This window comes from Papilio machaon, chromosome Z (assembly GCF_912999745.1).
Source record: "Papilio machaon chromosome Z, ilPapMach1.1, whole genome shotgun sequence".
Classification (NCBI taxonomy): Eukaryota; Metazoa; Arthropoda; class Insecta; order Lepidoptera; family Papilionidae; genus Papilio; species Papilio machaon.
The window spans coordinates 242,500-256,254 of record NC_060016.1 but is presented as its reverse complement, the minus strand read 5'-3'; the positions used below and the strand labels follow the sequence as shown (position 1 = coordinate 256,254).

General features: G+C 41.0%; 1 protein-coding gene across 3 annotated transcripts in view; it reads left to right on the top strand.

Moving 5' to 3' along the window:
• The first annotated feature begins 78 nt into the window (after window positions 1-78).
• LOC106715883 (triple functional domain protein) overlaps window positions 79-13,755 on the top strand; it is a 75,842-nt gene continuing 62,165 nt past the window's right edge. For all 3 annotated transcript variants that reach the window (XM_045686186.1, XM_045686184.1, XM_045686185.1), the window contains exons 1-14: window positions 79-296; window positions 2,070-2,282; window positions 3,115-3,307; window positions 3,397-3,510; window positions 3,608-3,788; window positions 4,491-4,714; window positions 4,874-4,977; window positions 5,071-5,222; window positions 5,359-5,624; window positions 5,746-5,826; window positions 5,942-6,157; window positions 6,239-6,361; window positions 6,615-6,806; window positions 6,896-7,068. In XM_045686186.1, the coding sequence (XP_045542142.1) occupies window positions 2,101-2,282; window positions 3,115-3,307; window positions 3,397-3,510; window positions 3,608-3,788; window positions 4,491-4,714; window positions 4,874-4,977; window positions 5,071-5,222; window positions 5,359-5,624; window positions 5,746-5,826; window positions 5,942-6,157; window positions 6,239-6,361; window positions 6,615-6,806; window positions 6,896-7,068 (2,201 nt within the window). In that variant the 5' untranslated portion in view covers window positions 79-296; window positions 2,070-2,100. The remainder of the gene's footprint in view (window positions 297-2,069; window positions 2,283-3,114; window positions 3,308-3,396; window positions 3,511-3,607; window positions 3,789-4,490; window positions 4,715-4,873; window positions 4,978-5,070; window positions 5,223-5,358; window positions 5,625-5,745; window positions 5,827-5,941; window positions 6,158-6,238; window positions 6,362-6,614; window positions 6,807-6,895; window positions 7,069-13,755) is intronic.

Here is a 13,755-nt window from a genome sequence, read left to right as displayed (position 1 = left end):
AAATTTAAGGATTTAAAAATTAAACTACATACATTCATGTGAGACAAAATTTCATGAAGGTGGTCCGTTAACACCATCGGTTTTATTTCAAGTTTGAAGCATCCCTGACGCGCCATTGTAGAGTTGTGGCTGTTCGTGTTACTTAGTGTCATTATGCATAGAATCTGTGTTTTTATTAAGTTTTAGAGCATAAATTAGTATATTTTTTTACAAATGTATTAATGAAGTTAGTAAAAGTGACAATAATGCGTGCCGTATCCTTATGTCTCACTAATTACCATCCCTGAGTCACCACGGTTAGTTTAAGTTGATGTCTGTCTGAGGTTATTTGTTGTGACATGTATTTATATATCTACAAAATTTGTCATCGGCGATTATTAAAAAATCTTTATAGTACCTAATAATTAAGTTCGGATTCGTTTTATGGTAAAAAACATTTTTCCACTTGCGTAAATCTTGTATACACCCAAACCCTCTCTTGGCGTTGGTCTTCTTTCGTAAAACAATAGAGGTTTTGTTGCATAAAAAGAATTCATTATAAAATTTTAGTATCGATTAATGCAGTAAATAAAGTTCTTGTTTCTTTGTTTTCGCAATAACCTATTTCTATATTACAGTATATAAATAAAAAAATAAAAGAAAAAATTAGAAACAAAATGAACTGTTGCTGACCAGTTTTAAAAAATGTATTAAATACAATATTTTTAATGTATGTGTCTGGCCAGCATACACTAAGAATAGCGGAAGTGTTTAGTATAATTAATCCACTTAGGTCAAACAATCCATTTTCAAATTTTTTATGGCATTAATTAAAAATATAAACCACTATCTATACTAAAAAGTTTTTAAAAGGAAGAAATTATTTAGGTTATTTACAGTAATTAAAAAAAATATCATTGTTAAAATTGTCATTAGACATTTTTATTTCTTTTTTTTTTTTTTTTTTTTTTTATAAGAGAAGGGGGCAAACGAGCAGCGGGAACACCAAGGTGTTGGTTTCCATGTGTTCTTTCACATCATTTTCTTCAAACAAACAAATATTTTTAAGGTTTCTGGAAGAATTAGTCAATATAAATAATGTCTTTTTTCTGGCTTCAAAATGACAAAGAAACTGCCTACTTATCATGGTAGAATCATTAGAATAGTTTTATATACACTTCATCAATGCTTATGTAAAATATTTTAAGCAATGGCACAAGTAACAACTGATAAGTGGTACATTTAATTTGAACACATTCATTGTATAAATATAGGAATATAAAGTAGCTCCAAGTTATTCTACTAGTATTTTGTTGTATTTTCTCAGTTATAATGGCTTATTCATTATAAATGAAACAGTGACCAATGAATTGTGTTTACTCATTGCGTAGTTATTTTCTGTGACTATTTATCTATTTTTAATATATTTATTGTTTCATTGTATAGATGCCCCAATATAGACATTATTGTTAAAATAATTGTAGTAGTTTTCAACAATATCAAATTACTAATCCCTGTAAAATTTGGCCCCCTTTGCACCACACACAATAAGTTTATGTTTATGCTACTTATATTTCTATATGATTTTTACATATATATAGTTTTCAATTACTTTAGTACATATGTACATTTGTTGGCACACAATAATTTCATAATGTAATATTACTACTTTTTGTAAGAATTAATGATGCTAATTTTAGTGAATATAATTTGTACTTCAGAGTACACATAGAGTATGTGTCTGTAATTTGTCAGATTATGAAGTTTTCTCATGTAAAATAATTTAGTCCAGACTAAAAGGGGGTCTTATTTAATCCAACAAATTCAGTAGTCAGACTCGGACTGCCCTTGCAAAATATTAAAAAAACTATGTTAAAATACTTTATACATCTAATCTTCCTTAATATTTCACTTAATTTTAAACATATTATGAAATGTTGAATATTCTTGTACACATAATAATACGTTCTCAGTCCAAGTGTTTCAATATAATTTAAAATCAGTGTATGTTGTTTGTTTATGAGTTTTTATTATAATTAGGTATTACATTATACCTTTTGCATGGTAACAACAACAGGCTTTGGTCGCAGGCTTGTTTAGGCCGCGCGTGGGGGGCGCGCAATGGAGGCGGGCGCGCGGGCCCTGGACGTGCTGCCCCTGCTGCAGGAGCGGGTGGCGGCGCTCACCGGTGGCCTGGACCGCAGAGGCGGGCCCATCATATGGTTCCCCGCAAACTCCAGACGGGACAGGGTGGCTCCAGATGACTATAGGCGTTTGCTTCACTACCTTATGAGCATACCCAGGTGAGGGAGCTTAAATGTACTTATATTGAAGCAGCAGAGTGAATGGCCTATGTCCTCCAAATGTTCATTTCAAAAGATGTTCTGAGATGACTTTGTTTATCATAAGTCATACTATAGAACTTATTTAATTTGATGGTGGGTTGTTTTGAAGTGGTCTTTCCACAATGGAAAGGGAAGCGTTATGTAGAATAAGATATTGTGTGGCATTGATATGTTCAATGGTAATCATGTGCTCACAAGAAAAAGTAAAACTTTTTCCAAAATGAAATAATTTTCTGCTACAAAAACTAAATTGTTAACTTTGAGGATTGCAAATGTGACTATTTAAATTTACTTTATTGATATTTAATTATTAATACTTTCACCTGTACAGTCTTATGTAAGTTAAATGTAATTGATATTTTCTTGATGCATTTGACATTCAAAAAATTTGAGGTTATCAAGTTGATTATTTTTTGGGAAACCCCTTTCCACTTTAGATACAAACAGTCCACAGTAGACAGTCCTGATAAATATTGGTAAAATTACCGATTGTGAAATTATATTTTACAAGCTTTTATATAATTTCATATATCCCAATTTTTGTCATCAAATCTTGCAAACTAATTGATCTACTTCCATATGTAAATCCTGTGGCAATGCAATATTAAGATGACATGATGCTGATCTCATGATCAAGCAAGAAGGTAACCATAGGAACTTCGCAATGAAACGACAGTATTTGATCAAGTTTGGGCTTGTCATTTTCAGTTCTTTTTTGTTTTGATAACTTTTTTTTGAATTTATGGTTTGATATAGTCAAAAATATTAATTAATTATTTGTTTGTTTCAGCGATTCGGTCAGGACGCATGGCTTTACAATCTTGATAGACATGAGAGGTTCGGCATGGGCTGCTATTAAACCTATTTTGAAAGTTCTACAAGAACATTTTTCTTCGTCCGTCCATCAGGCACTCGTAGTTAAACCTGACAATTTTTGGCAAAAACAACGCACAACCATTGGTTCACATAAATACAAGTTTGAGGTTAGAAAATAAATAATATAATGAATCATTAATGATCAGAGACTGCCATTTAGAAGAAATGTAATTAATTGTGATTCTTATTCTTTCAGACAACCATGATAAGCTCGGAAGCTCTACCTAAAGTAATAGATAGCACACAATTGACATCGGACCTCGACGGTACACTGCATTATGACCATCCGCAGTGGATCGATTTGAGACTGGTGAGTACATAACTACACACGTAAGTTGGATTGAAGCATTGTGTGTGGCCGAGACGACTGAGGCGGCTGAGACTCGTCGCGACTCGGTTGGTTGCAGGCGCTGGAAGAGCTGCTGTGGCAGGCGGGCGAGCTGCTGGACCGCCTGGATGACCTGCAGGAGGACGTGGCGCGCGCGGACTTCGCCGACGACGTGACGGGTGCGCGCCGCGCCATCGACGCACACGCCGACATTGGCAAGCGCCTCGCCAAAGTACCCGTCGACGAGCTCGAAGCGCAAGGTGATCCATCATATGCTGTAATCAAAATCAAAGCACTCTATCGGGAATATCATTTTGCAAAATCAACTTTGTTTCGTTCTTATCCAATCCGGTTAGACGAAGCTATTATTGTTTTTTTTGTACATTTTATTTATGTCGATAACCTCGGGGATGTCTTAAAGATTTCGCTTCGCTCGTTAAATATAATATAGAAACGGTGTACCAAATAATAAATGACATGTTAATATTGGTAATCGTCGGTTTTCTCGCCGGAAATGCGTTTCTTTTAACCTTGAAGGAGGAAAATGGAAATTGATAAGATGTACGGGTGCGCGCTACCGCTACCAATGGAACGGAATGTTTCGCGGACGAATGATTTGAGAGCGGCATTAGCGGTAGTGAACTCGATGTTGTACAATCGCCGCACTGCGCAGTGACGCGCGCTCGTGCACATGTGCTTCCACTGCTGCCGATGTCGCAATCGACACGGTATCGTAACACATTTACTTCTTATTATACAATGTTTACTAAACTGTACTGTATAAATTGTACTTTTTTTTTGTTAAACCTTAAAGATTTGTGCTATTAATATGTGTCATTAAGAATATTTAGCGGCAGTTGAGTTTGAATAAATTATTTAAACTCTAAGTTCAAATTATTAATTAATTCAGAAATGATGTTGCGGATTGAGGATTGATTACTGTACGCGATTGTCCGTGGCAGGGTCTCGGGTGCTGCAGCGCCTGGAGGCGGCGCAGGCGCAGGCGGCGGCGTGCGCCGAGGCGAGCGGCGAGGCGGCCTTCCACTGCGGTTCGCCTGGCGCCGTTCGCGCGCAGCTCGCCGCCGTTCGCTCCGCGCACGCGCACGCCCACAAACTCTGGCAGCACAAGAAGATGCAGCTCGACCAATGCTTCCAGCTCAGACTCTTCGAGCAGGACTGTGAAAAGGTCTTTAGTACTTTTGCTATTTTAACGACCTGCCGACCGTGGACTCGCATATTCCATATTTTATAATCACTTCGTAAAAACCACACGCCGCTGTAGAGTTTGAAAATTTTAGTTTAATTATTTAAATTAGCGGTATTAAGTTAAATTGATATTTTCAAGATGCTGGAATGGATCGTCAACCATCGAACAGCATTTCTAGCGACGTACGTGGAGATCGGGCGGTCGTGCGCCGCGGCCAAGCGACTGCAAGAGGAGCACGCGAGGTTTGTTTGTGGGCACCGGGCGACGTGGCGGGTGTGGGGGGTGTGAGGGGGTGTGGGGGTGTGCGAGTGACGCGGCGCGTGCGCATTGTGCAGGTTCGCGGCGGCGTGCACGGGCGGCGGGCGGCCGAGCGTGGCGCGGGTTGCGACAGCGGCGCGCCGGCTCGCCGACAAGCGCCACTACGCGGAGGCGCAGATCTCCGCCCTCGCGCTGCGTCTCGAGCGCGCCTACAAACACCTCGCCGCAGGTCACATCCATCGCCGGCTACTTACTCTATCTGTCTCATTTGGAGACCGATCGAATAAATTCATTAAATTTGAAAATTGGAATAAACCGGTAACGTAGAAGGTACGTGAAATTTGAAAGAATTTAATCGCGGCCAGGTCTCGAGGAGCGGTCTGCGGTGCTGTCGCTGTCGGTGGTGTTCCACCACAAGGCGGAGGCGTACGCGGCCGCTGTAGGCGGATGGGGGGCGCAGTGCGCGCTGGCGCTGCAGCTGGCCTCGGGAGGGCCCGCGCCGGGCGGGCCGGGAGGAGCGGGCGCTCCGGGCGGGCAGGGCGGCGCGCCGTGCACCGACCCGCGAGCGCTCGAGCAGCATGCGCAGCGCCACCGCCAGCTCTACGAGCACATGTGCCAGGCCTATACCGAGGTGAGTTCAGCGCCGCGCTCCATCCTCACTAGTTTCATTTTCGTGCACGTAGACATTTATATTATTTTACTTTTTAAATTTACCTGACAATATCGCAATGTAATGTCTCATCCTCCGCCAGGTTCATTCGACGAGCAAGAAGCTTCTGTACCAACTTGACCATCTCGTTCAAGTGTGTCATCAGACCGACTCCGCCGATATGGTATGTCGATGAATGTAGGACCAGCGATTGGGCGCTAATACGATAAGTTATCCTATCTCGTTTTATGTTATTGAGGGGAAGACAGACTTCCCTTGTAATAATGAATGTATAACAGGGCGAGGAGGGCGGCGGCGGCGGGGGCGCGGGTGGGGCAGGCGGGGGCACGGGGGGCGATCCCGCCGCCGACTACAGCTCGGGCGCCAACCACGTGCTGGCCGTCATCCACCAGATCCTCGGACATCACCGCGCACTGGAAGCGCGCTACCACCAGGCGCGCCTCAAGCTGCACCGGCGCCTCGCGCTCCTGCTCTACAAGGAGGACTGCCGCCAGGTGCGCGCCGCCAGGCCCGCACGACTCCTTATCCCCCACCCCCCACCCCCCACCATTGCGCTAACCTCGGACGGTTTGCAGGTGCTGGATTGGCTATCGAACCACGGCTTGCAGTTCTTGCAGAAGAACACTGGAATAGGACGAAATCTTCACAAGGCTCGAGTGTACCAAAAATCTCACGAACATTTCGAAAACGTCGCGCAGGTGAGTTCAACTCTGTCCTTACTGCAACTTATTTGAAGAAATATTCGTCACGTCACCCGTTCCTCAACTAAAATTTATGACCTGCAGATCGGCTCACGGTTTTAATATGTAAAGCTGATCGGGGAACCGGTGTCACATATTGTACAGTACAATATGTGACTTTTTCGCCGGTTCGGAGCTGGTTCACACGTCTACAAAAGTTTGTAAATTTGTGACGGCGTGCGACCGCACCGTGCACTCGCTTCTGTCGCAGAACACGTACACGAACGCGGAGAAGCTGCTGTCTGCGGCGGAGGAGCTGGCGCGGTCGGGTGAGTGCGAGCCGGAGGAGGTGCTGGGAGTGGCGCGCGAGCTGGAGGCGCACGTAGCGGCCTTCGCGGCGCGCGTCGACCGCCGCCGGCGCCGCCTCGACCTCGCCGTGCTGCTCTACACTCACGAGAAGGAGGTCGGTGGTTGACCGTCAGATGTTCAGCGTCAAAGGCCAGCCTTTCCGATGTTTATGTGCGGCGGTATTGAGACGAGGCGTGTGTGCAGCTGATGCAGTGGCTGGAGACGCTGCGCGGTGGCGGGGGCTCCGTGGGCGCGGGCGACGAGAGCCCCGAGGCGGCGCGGCGCGCGCTGGAGCAGTGCGCGCAGCACCGCGCCGCCAGTCTCGACGCCTGCGCCGCCACCATCGCGCAGGGCGAGACGCTGCTGCAGGACCTCAGGTCGGTGACATGTCGCCAGCCGCAGCCGGATCCGCATTCGAGCCGCGACATCGGCACGGCCCGGTGGCATGTAATTAATATAATAAAACAAACGACACTCCTCGTGTGCACTGTTTCTTTTTGTACAAAGGTCGCCTTCGTTCGGTTTGTCTTTACACAATGGTTGTTCGGTGTCGATGACGAATCGATATGAATGCCGAACGTTTACAAATTTGCCATCGTTCTTTTGTAGACAATAGAGTCGAGGTCGAAACCCGCGATTTTGCCGGGATCGAGCCGTTGCGCATTTACTCTAATATATTATAGTCGTCCTCGAAACCTCGACAATTAAGCATGAGTTAATTAAAAAATATCTTCCTTAACAAGATATGTACCACTTTTTAAGCAATGCGTTTTGTAAGAAATTTAAATAAGACATTGAACCGGCAAAAATGAGTACGACATTACGATAATATTAGCTAACATTAAAAATGAACAGCAGCAATGTGTATCAATATTATTTTGTTAATAATCAATGAATTTTCTAAGTAATATATCATTACCTCCATTAGCAATTGAATACAATTTTGTTTACATATTGAACTGAAACAACAACAGATACGATCTATATAAATGATACAAACAACGGAACATACAAGTCAAATCATTTACATACTAGCGCGAGATGAATTTTCAAATGTTATCACATACATCTCTAAATCGTACAGTTTTTCTATTAGGCGTTGGAGTTACAATTTAACACACATGGATAAAGACAGAATTTAAAATTTCAGAACCTGCAATACTTACTAATAAGTGGCGTTCTGAAGAAATGACAAGTGACTAAGGTTTAAAGAAACTTTTCCACAATAAAATGGTAAAGGAAATAGTATATCCTCTAAAATGTTACATTAAACCCCTCAGAGACATATCTGTGGCATTAGGAGTGTGGAACTGTCGCGCAATTGAGAGGGTGATTTGCCGACACGAGTGGCATCCGCACCCGTTGCATGTTAAGTCAATAGTTTAACTATAGGCAAATTGTCAGCTCCTTGAACATGTCGGTGTGAACACTGGACACTCTACTATTTTTCTTCTTTACCATGTTTATGACTAATATTTCCTTATCTTAACTTTAATTGAAGAATCTTCTACGTTCCTAGATCTGCAACATCTAAATTAACAAACTATCTATGATGCCTTTGCAATGTTCATAGATATTGAAATCAACCACCTTCGATGTTGCGTAGTGTAATATTAAATAACTCGTCCTAATAGTGAAGCGATATCTTTCAGTTGCATATGATATATTACTAATCAATACCTAGTACTTTGTCTGAACAAGTATTTTATTTACCAAACCAAGGATTGGAAATGTGTACTGAATGCTGCGTACAAATAAATTGGACACAATACAGTGCATAGTTTGTTTTAGCAGCGGTCGGGGCGGGCACAATGGCGTCCCCTTCCCTGCACTCTCTCATCTCAATACAAGAGCAATTCTGATTACTTTTTTTGCGCTATTATCCAATAGAGATCATTGAACAGCCCTAATTGGATATAATTCCACGTCCTAGCGATGTGCCGAGCTTATGGTATTTAATAACTTTGTTTGGTATTTTAACGCCGAATAAATCTCTTATTTAACAATTAGATAATGTTGAAAACTATATCAATATTACATAAAACTGCTATTTAATTATAACTAACTTATCCATTTAAGTGATAAGATTGTGTGCAGTGGTGAGGTGCGTTTGCACTCCCGAACTACCGAATTGCAAGCATCGTCTTGGAATTCTTTGCCTTCCATATTTATAAACATGGTCAATGTGAAACTCGCGTCTTAAATGTACGCAATAATGTGACTCCTCGCTCTGACTATTGTAATTGTTATAAACACGACAAAGGAAATATGGATATTCTTGTACAATAATATAATTTATGTATTAAAGTTATTTCGGATTTAAATTTAATTAATTCTATTAAGTTGCATTAAAAACTTTGTTATTATTTGGATTCTTCTACGCAAGATATAAATTTAAATTTACAGTTAATCGCTTATGGGATTCTCGTTCAATGTATTTAATTATTAAACAAGTTGACAAGTAAATTAATTGTTAAGGAGACAGTGTGTTGTGTAGAGATCGGCAAGGCTAGCGTGGCTAGTGTGGCTAGCGGGGCTAGCGGTATGGTGTCGGAATGCATTGCCAATGCAAGCTGAGTTTTCTCCGGCGCCAGTCCGCGCTCGACCACCGCCGCGTCGCGACGTGACGTCCACCGCGCGAAATTTTCTTCTGGCGAAACTCGAAACGTATCCTAACATTGTGATGAATTCTAATTAAATCTGCTTTGTTCTTGAGCTATAAAAGATAATTTATTAATCGTTACTTACATTTATAGGTGAATAATGTCGATGGTGATTTCGTTCTTGTTTTTAATTCAGCTAAGAATTAAAAAAGCAGATGTTAACTAACTTATAAATGATTTAATTAGTGACGAATGCGTTTTAAAATTGAATAGAGTGTAAATGACAAAAATGTTTAATAATAAAATTTAACAGTAAAATAGGTCAAACAATAGAGATACAATTGATATAATGTTTTGTTTACAAACTGCGCACGACCTTGGCGGCTGCCGGCTGCAGGTTGGCGGGTAGGGAAGGGCCCCACCAACATAGCGGGTATGGTCTAGTTGCCTACGAAGGCCGCCTCGAGGGCGAGGGCGATCAGTCCATCGTACGGACCTCATAACATTCCTTTTCTCGAGTCTCTCTTAAATTCTCTTACTCCAAGACAATTAAATAAAAAAGAACAATAATACTTACGATCCGTTTTATACATTTTAAACATTCTGATGTTCTTAGGGCGAGTATATTACTTTAACGACAATTGATTACGTTAATACATTTTTAAAACGACCGCAAATTCCCAAATATAGCATTGGAGGTAAAATATTAAAAAGTGTTCAACTCGTGGTACAACAATGTTATTGAAAGTTTTAAAACTAAACAATCACGTGGACTTTGTCTCCGCTATATTTATATTTTATTTGCGTATTATTACGTTATGAATGTTCATATCATATACCTAATATGAGTGACATTGATGGTGTATCTCGTTACGGTTACGGATGGTGCTCGAGCCGGGCTGACGGTGCTTGACGAGCGGCGACGTGTGCGCAACACTACACACGTTAACAACATGTCACACATCGTTGTCTAGTGTAGGTATAGGTCCCTAATGAGCATTAGTACTGGTAAATAGAAGTAATTCCTGATAGTGCTTCCCGGTTTGCAAATCGAATATGCTATAGTAACGTATCTTTGCTTGCTTATAAAGCTTTTCCAAACAGTATAATGGTTTTGTAAATTCTGTACCGTAGTATAATAGGGTTGGTAAAATGTACATACACATAAAACGTGACAGCAATACGTACGTACATCGCTTTCTGTCGCTGGTCACAGTTCCCGGGAAGTCGGCCACAATAGCTGATGATCGCGCCGAGTGATTTAAATTGTCTCACAATCGCCGCTTCCGGCGCGCTCTTACGTCTGGGGAGCCCAATTGCCGATTTTTATTATCCGTAACATATTCACACATATCTGTTCGACAAATGATTGCCCCAAGTGACACTTTTTACTCTGCTCAGCACTCACCTTTGGAGGTGAGATGCGTGGGAACAATATCAACGCAGCAATGTTCGATTTTCCATCTGTGTGCACCTCGATGGCTCAACTACATAATGAAAAGTCGCACGTTTTTATTTGTATACCTTTATAATTTTTATCTCGAAAGCCACAATTAATTCAACGCATATTTTATTACATTTCCCTGGTTGCTTTTTTTTTTCAAAAATATTGTTCGTATCTGAAAAAGAAATTTGAGATTTAACTTAAATCGGTACGTGTTATCTTTCACTGGAGTTAAAAATATTCCTACAAATACCCCCAATATAGGTTTGTTATATGAAGGGCCCTCGCGGGTCATCGTCGACTCCATCCAGCCGGTGCACCCTTCTGCTTCAGTCATGGGCGCGCTCGATGCCGAGGCTAACGACCGCCCGGATAATTTTCCAGCATTCGTAGTAGTAGCTTGCTATACGGTTAATTACAACTGGCGATGTTTTGATTTATTTATAAAGTTAGGCTGTGATTATTCTCTGTCGTCTCGGCTAACGGGCACTCGTTGTCCCTCAAAACACTGGTGATAAATGGAGGCACTGTGCGAGACGACTCTCTTGGACATATGGCGAGATAACGAGCCAAAGCCCCTTTCTATTGGGGACCGAGTGGCGGAACGATCTGTACTGCTGTATTCTAAACATCGGCGTCATAAACATTTATTTAAGATATTTTTATTCGTATGAAACATTTTAACGAAAAAAGATCGGCCACGTGGTGAGTCGCAGGCTTTGTTACAATGTCGAGATGTCTACTTTGGTTGAGGACCACTCTTGACCTCAGCGCTCAAAAGGAAAAACATATCTCGCATTCTTTCTAGCAAGATATGAAAAAATGAAAACAATTAAAATAATTTCAAATTTCTATATATAACCTCGTTTCATGCATATATTTACTACAAGCAGGTGCCCGCGACTTCTTCTACGAGGAATTAAAAAAACGTAGTAAGTAGCCTATGTGTTCTCACAGACTCTGTTCTACATCTAAGCCAAATTAAATCGAGTTTCTTTAAGCCATTTTGGAGATATGTCGTAATAAACATTCAACCATTCAAACTTTCCCATTTATAAAATGTTATCCGGGATTAGTGAAGCTTCCCAACAGTGAAAGAATTTTTCAAATCGGTTCCGTAGTTTCGTAGTCTAATCGATGCAAACAGACAAACAAACAATCGAATCTTTCCTCTTTATAATATTGGTATAGATTATGCACTTGTTAAAATAGTGTGAAGTTTAATGGTGTGGTGGTCAAATGTTTTCTTAAATTGTACAATTGATTTATTTCTTACTACCAACATCAAGTTAATTGCATCAATACCCCCGTATTCGCGTTGAAACTTGTTTATTCATCGTTACGGAACGCATTTCTCGCTCGGAATGATAGCACGCGCTTACTAGAGAAAGCCCCTGTATTATCTGTGGTGATGTTACCGGAATATGTATCGAAAAAAAGAAGCGACCGCAGCCGCGAGGCTCGCGCTTGTGAACGAGCCGCGGTTTTGTTCGTCATCTAGCTCCGTAGATCGAGTTGGAGACAATTGCATTACGAAACATGCATTATCTTTATCACATTTTTTAAAAGTTTTATTAAAATATTTGTGTGTTTATTTATATCTATATTTTGATAGACGCCAAATATTTACATAATGTTATTACTACTTTAGCATTATAAGAATTATTATTCTTTAGACTGCCAATTGAATTAGTACACTAGGAATTTAGTATTGACAATTGAGGTCTGACTATCGATCATATAATTTGATATATTTATATTGTAATTGTTCCTCCGGTGGCGTGCTCGTTTTTCATTTTTCTTTGGCAGCTTGCTGTAGAAAGCGAAACGCGTGTATAAAGTTATGTTACAACCTGAAGTTTTTGTAAATTTTGTAGAGATTTCACGGACAAGGAAAAGAAGCTAATGAAAGTGTTTGCAAATAATAGCGGTTCTTTTTATTTTACAAAAGATTCGTTGTTGGTGATTACGCGGCGCGGTGCGTGCACAAAGGGTTAATCACTTTGTCATCCCCATGCCCGGTCGCAACCACCACCCATTTTCCCGGCCACCCCGCCTGCCCCACCATCCTGTCTGCGCAGCGACAGCGGCTATCCGCTCGACTGCCTATTCATCAACATTTATCTGTTGTAATTGTTTTAATCGCTCCGCCTTCAGGTAACTAATTTTAACATTTGCCCGTAGTCGTCGTTTGTTCCGTAAACCTGGGTGTCTAGACATAACATTTCATAGTAAGTATTCTAGTAGTAAAGTCCAGAAATTTTGTATTTTTCCTAAAGCCGCATTAAAAAATCTCCAAGCGAAACTGGGTACGGATCGGTGGTTCGCCATTTATATATAATTAAAGACTAAAATTGATGGGGAAGGGAAGGTTTGGCAGAGTTCCCTCGCCACTGCCGGGCTTCGGCGAGTGCGCCCGCCGAGCCTGAAGCTGCGATGTGCTAATGTTTGCTCTGCTGAGCCCGCGCTACGCTGCGATACGGTCTTCACATTTACGATCCGCTCGTTACCTACGCACTCAATGTGTCCTCACAACTAACTGATACATCTTCCTTACTTATTCCTTGTAGAAGACTAGTCACACTAGAAGATTTTTTGACTTTTTTACACACCTTCAGCCGTAATGACAGTGCAATTTTTTAAATTCAGTGTCATTGCAAATCCTATTATACCCTCCTTATCAAATGAAAGGACTTGACTATTAAGTAGAAAAGCAAGCCGTACTACAATCCTAATCGAAACATTTTCGGACAACTTAAAAATAAATAAATTTTTTTTTTTTTTATAAAACCTGATTGATTGAAATTTTATTTAAAAACATTTATACTAAGCCTTTTGTGTCTGCGCTTTACGCTAAAAGCAGCTAAGTAAATATGCATACTCGTAGTTAAACTGTTTCAAATGTTCCGCTGCATTTAAGTTTTAGCAATAAGCGAAGTCTCTAGCTTGTAGCTTTTCACATAGTGATCGTCTTTGAAGGAAATTTTTAACTTCACGGGCTTCGTCAACTGAAAAAT